This window comes from Hemiscyllium ocellatum, chromosome 1, assembly GCF_020745735.1.
Source record: "Hemiscyllium ocellatum isolate sHemOce1 chromosome 1, sHemOce1.pat.X.cur, whole genome shotgun sequence".
NCBI lineage: Eukaryota > Metazoa > Chordata > Chondrichthyes > Orectolobiformes > Hemiscylliidae > Hemiscyllium > Hemiscyllium ocellatum.
In genome coordinates, this window is record NC_083401.1 from 163,046,055 (window position 1) to 163,052,054 (window position 6,000).

The window sequence follows — 6,000 nt, forward strand, 5'->3', positions numbered from 1 at the left end:
CCTTGATGTCTGTTTTGTTTTTGTATGTTCCCTTTTTTTGACAGTTTGAAGTATAAGAGGGAGAGGGTGAGGAGCTCCAGTCCTCATACTGAGACAATGGACTAACCTGGAACGACACCATGGTGTAGAACGCAGTTCCCTAGCAGGGTGATCATTCACTAACTCCCAGCCGGTTCGAATTTGCATGGCCTGTTGCCTTGTGCCTCACAGCTCTTTTTAAAGCTTTCTCAGCTCACACAAGGCAGAACTTTTCATGGTGTGGATTCAGGCTGATGCTGCTATTTAAGGGAGAGCACACATTTTTCTTGTCTGTTGCTTGTACTGGATTAAGTTCACCTCAGACTCACTCAAGAATCAAAATTTCTGGACTGCTGAATACTTGACAGGAACATCTGAAAAAATCTACTACATAATAGACCTCATGCTCTTGATTTGAAAGCCAAAAGCATACTTCATAACTGTACATGGACAAGAATTGGTTTTAAGATAAGCACCGGTATTAAAATTCTTCAGAAATAACAGAAGAAACCAAGAACTTCCAAAAAAGGAAGACAACCTGACATTATTTCGTGGGCAGAGTGATCTTTGAGTGCCATCTGGTGTTAGCAAAGCTGAATTGCTACAGATGCTATGTCAAAAGCTTTGCTAAAGATTCTTTGCTTTCCACTAAACCTATGACCCTTATTTCATAAATGTTTAATTTAGCCCTGATTGTTAGAGTGCTTTTGCATTATGTATTATGTTCATGTGATGCTTGGTTCTCTAAGATATGATTATGTGATCAGTGATTTTTTTTTAATTGCAGGTTTATCTATTAGCTAGTAAATATAATTGCACTCCATCTTCATTAAAGCACAGTTCTTGAGAGCCAAGTATTTTGCATGTTGCAACAAGATATGAGCTGTAATAATTGTCCTTTAGTACAGCACAGAAGAGAGTCAGATACTTCAGGAGGGGCTGCTTCACCCAGAATCACTTAAAATGTTTTAAACGGCTGCCTGTTTCCATCGACAAATCTTCTAAAATAAAATCTGTGCGAATAATTGGCACGATGTAAGTACAAAACAAAACATGACCAAAATTGGGTAACTTTCCCACTCCAGTTTTGCTACCAACAGTAGAAATACGTCGAGGTTTATGTATTCATTGAAATGTCTGAGTTGGAATCCATAATCGACAAGTTGTACGATGAATTGATTTGAAAAAGTAATTTGCAGCCACGTTTGTGGTGTGTTTTCTTGAAGATATACAAATATAAATGTGTCTGAACTGTGACGAATTTATTGCCATGCTTCTTCCTACACCTGCATTGCTCCATTGTTTAAATGCCTGTGGCACGGCACGTACTAACTGCATCAGCACTGCTCTCAGAACACGGTTCTCCCCTTTTATAAACAACTGCAAATGTAGGGACAAAGGGAAAACTGTTTGGAATTACTGATATTTGCCCTGCATGTTTTCCCCATACAACTAATTTAACATTTAGATTTGTCAGTGTTTTGACTAAGTGAGTGAATCCTGTTTTTTATAGTCTTAATTTTGACATGGAACAGCATTGTGCAAGATGTGTTTCATTTAGAAATCCAACTAATCCTGAACCTCTGTACAGTATAAGAACAAGTGAAGTTTGACAATCATGCGATTTGACATCATTTTAATCTTTGAACTCTTTTGTGTTCAAGAAGTTTTCTATATGACATGAATGATCCACTCAATTCATGCTAAAATAACGGGGCAAAGTTTTAAAAGGAACATCTTATTCAAGCAATATCTGACAATCCTTTTTGATCATTTACAAGGTCACAATGAAAGCACACGTTCCATCAAAATGCATCATTTGAATGTGTGATAACTCTGTCATGAAAATGATGTATGATTCTACAAGTTGCTATCCACAAATTAAAAGAAAAATTGTTGGCTATTTTTCTTGAAAACTGTACCACTTTGGCAATCATACAAATAATAATACAAATGAATTGAGAAACTGTGATTCATCGTGAAGCTACAATGTTATGTACTGTTAGATTCTTGTACTAAAAGGTACAAGGTAGGATGATTTCTAGTTGGACTCCAACTGTTGGCCATGCACTAGGAATTAATCTTGTTGTTACTTGGAGCATTACTAACTCCATATTGAGAGATCCATAGAAAGGCTGTGTGAAAAAAAGTGCCTTTGTCTGTATGTTTAAATATCTTAGCATTTTAGATTGGACTGTTAGGCCTGAGGGAAACAGTAGCATTCAAATAACTCTGGCACTCCATCACTTGCTCCATCCCTCACTCCACCTTCTCTCAGTCACTGGCTACAAATACAGTGGGCAGATCACCAAAGCTGCCACACAGACACCAACTCTGAAAGAGTTTCGACTGAGAACCACCGAAGCTGTTACTCTCTGTTTAATAGAAATCTACAATAGTCATTAGGAGTTGTATCTCTTTTGTTGTCATGTGATCATACTGTGATAAAATCATGTGTCAATCAAACAAATCAATTGAGTTTTCTCTTCTGGGCCTGAGCTCTCTAAAAACTCTGCTTTGCAGAAATGCAAATTTTGGACTGCCACAGGTTATATGTTCCACTGAATGCAGAAACTTGTCCATCTACCACTGTTCCAACTTTTCAGGAGAGGGTGAAATTAGAAAAGAAAATTTAAATTGTGAAAAGTTTTCTTGGGAACTATACTGGTTGAGATACTTGTGCCTTAACACCACATATTTGGAATTAATACCAGCATTATTGAATTAAACTTCAATGCCGCCACCACCAACAGACCTCAGAAATATTCCCCATACAGTCTTCCCTATCCAACACAGCTTTCAGTGCCATCCAGAAGATGAATTGGCAGATGGCTTTCTATAGTTCTGTTGTTAAGAGGTTCAGACCTCGATGTTAAGCCTGGTTTCTAACCATAGAATGTCTGCTTGATAGAGCCAATCCAGAAATAAACTAAGTTCACAAATTTCAGTGCCATTATTACCTGGCAGTAGGATAGAATACTTTTCCATCGAATGAGAGAAAATGAGGAGCAGTTAATGTGCAGGAGGAGATACTGTATGTTATAGTCTTGATATGAATTGAAATGTGTTTGATCGCTCAGTTGTTGAGTTGGCTTTGATCCCACATGTGGGTGATGTACCATTCCAGGGAGAAGTCATTTATGAATCCTCACATTCACCAAGGTCTCCTGTATCATGATAGAATGAGAATATGACCAATTCTTTTTCAGGTTATATATGGTTGGACAGGTAGTACCACTTCTGGTAACTAGTCTAAGAAACTACATAAATTGCTGACTGCAGATTCCAGAGAAACTACAATCTTTGGATACCCTAGCATTTCACTAGAGATTTACAAGGAAGCTAGCAGCCTTTGTTATGTTTTGTACCCTAGGTTCCATTACATTGGTACCAATCACTGCTATGTCTCCACGCGTGGAACTCTATCCAACATCACAAAAAAGATCTGCCTTTTATCCATATCTCTCTTTTACTGCTGGCAGGATTTTCATTACTGTAATTTATAACAGTAAAATCTGACCTCCCAACGCCCCTGCCCCTTCTGCAACCACCATCTTGTATCCATTGGAAATATCATAACTACTTCAGAATGACTGTGTACAAAATATTGTATGTCCATCACCCTGGTCCTTCCTATGACCCAGCAAACTGAATTCAAATTCTCATAAATAATCATTCCATACCATCACTCCAATCCATTCCTACAGCTTTTTCCAGATATAATTTCTTTCATGAAGGCAAAACTCTTCTATTCAGAACTTGCTGCTCCATTGTTGGCCTGTTCCTGACCGATTGGTACAGCGTGGTGAGTAATCACATATGTTTTTATTTCCTTCCATGCTGGCAAGCAACTTGTGCATTAAACCCGTCATGGAAAACTGTTACACTTTACCTAATATAAACCAAACATGTTTAACATTCGAATGACAATATCTTAAAGTAATGCACCCAGGCAGTGAGAATACCCCAGTGTGGGGTTTGTTCAGAAACAGCCAGAATGCTGTAATTTGTGGATCAGAGTGGTGCTGGAAAAGCACAGCAGGTCAGGCAGCATCCCAGAAGCAGGAAAATCAACGTTTCGGGCAAAAGCCCTTCATCAGGAATAGAGGCAGGGTGCCTCAAGGGTGGAGAGATAAATAGGGATGGGGGGTGGGGCTAGGGAGAAGGTAGCAAAGAGTACATTAGATGGACGAATGTGTTCAGGTCCACGCCCCCCAACAACCCACCCTCCCATCCTGACCTGCTGTGCTTTTCCAGCACCACTCTGATCTAAACTCTGGTTTCCAGCATCTGCAGTCCTCACTTTTGCCTTGAATGCTGTGATTGTTACCCAACACTGTGACACTCGTCAGACAACTTCTTATTCTCTCGCCGAAGACACATCTAGCTGGTTTCAACTATATTGAATTAAGCACGTTTCCCTTAAGTCACACCATCTGTAATCTGGAGAGGAGATTTCAGGAACTTAGCCTCACGACGGCGATTGTCTTTCTCTCTCTCTCTGCTGACCTTTTGTTTTGTAGTTCCACCATGATCCATGTTAAGTACATTAAGCTCACTCTATGTTTTGTACGCTCGCTCATTCTCTCTTTCCTGTTTTTTTGTTTATTTTCCAGTACACAGCTCTTGATAAGGAACGGCAGATATTCAGTGGTAAGCCCCACCGAGATATTGAAGGAGTTGGTCCGGAGCAAACCGTTCGGACGTCCCCTGGCGTGGATGCTTCAATGTCTGGCCTCATGTCCATTTCCCCCAAACCATCTTGAACGAGTCTTGTCCCTCGCGTACTTCCTTGCCCAGTCTGTGTATGTCCTGCAGATCTAGATCAACCACACTGCAAGGAATTTTTAAAAAATATCCAGCTTTCTAGAAACTATGGCTTTTAAGAAACAAAACAGTATCATTTAAAAAAACACCTAAACATGTACAAGAGAAGCCACACCTGAGTCAATTTTAAACGGACGTGCTTGGGGATCTTGTTTTTTTGTGTGAATTAGTGCTCTCCTGTAGCTGGAAGTATGTTCGAGTGAGGCAGGGTGTCAGCAGCTCAGAGTGAGATTGAATACTGCCCAATACAGAGGGTTGGTAATGGATTGGGGATGGACTCACTTGTACTCCCCAACCCCAGGTTTGAGTTGACTTGCACCTTGAAGTTTAAGCACCATGCTCTCATCAGCAAATCGTTCCAATCTAGACGGCGCTGCCTACCCAGTATGAGATGGAGAAACAAGATGCATTGCTCGAAATCGTGATCAAATCAAACGTTTAATTAAAATTAAATCAAAAGTTGGTGTTTCTGAACTCTGATTCCGAAAAACCTTCCCATCGATTGCTCAGAAAGAGAAAGGTGTTTTGTTTTTGAGTTCTGGGGAGTTTTGTCGATCTTATGATGTCAGATCAGGAGCACTGCCGCCAAAAGTCAGGGTTATCGGTTTAACCAGAGCCTAACGAGCGCAGGGATGCCTGAAGTTGGTCACTTGATTTGTGCGGTCCCTGGGGAATTAATTTTCTTAATAAGCGAGTCTGGTGAAACCACACCAACACAGAACCGCTGGTTCTCGGTTGGAAAATACAGTAATTGGTTTCGTTAATTTTAGACAAGCCGGCCCTCTAATTGAGACAAAGGTCCTAGGTGTCTTTCAAGTGGAAATGATTTCTCTAATTGATGAACAGAAAATGGTGGTGAACTCTCATCGTTGCTAACCGCCTGATCGATGAAAGAAGTTTGACTTATTCTCCAGGACGGACTAAGCAGAGGAGAAAATGAGCATTTGCATTATAGGGACCCAATGCTGAGGCCAACACGTATCCCTGCGGAGACAGGAATATCCCAACCTGATGGACTTTAACTTTCCTAATAGCCCCAGGAGTGGCACTTGTGATTTCTGAATCATTCCTTGATACCGCTTGCTTCCTTGATTTGCAAAAAGGGTGGGGAGATCATTGTAACCATTTTCCTGAGGGTCTCTGCAAGTCTTCCCT

The 6,000-nt window shown here is 40.4% G+C and overlaps 1 protein-coding gene across 6 annotated transcripts in view; it reads left to right on the forward strand.

The window, feature by feature from the left end:
* The window catches only part of dclk2a (doublecortin-like kinase 2a), a 314,799-nt gene extending 309,524 nt beyond the window's left edge, over window positions 1-5,275 (forward strand). For 4 of the 6 annotated variants that reach the window (XM_060827326.1, XM_060827342.1, XM_060827359.1 and 1 more), the window contains one exon: window positions 4,635-5,275. In XM_060827326.1, coding sequence (XP_060683309.1) covers window positions 4,635-4,784 — 150 coding nt within the window. In that variant the 3' untranslated portion in view covers window positions 4,785-5,275. Of the gene's footprint in view, window positions 1-44; window positions 1,236-4,634 lie in introns of those variants that run through there. The other 2 variants (XM_060827350.1, XM_060827368.1) reach the window with 1 other exon arrangement.
* Window positions 5,276-6,000: the final 725 nt, after the last annotated feature.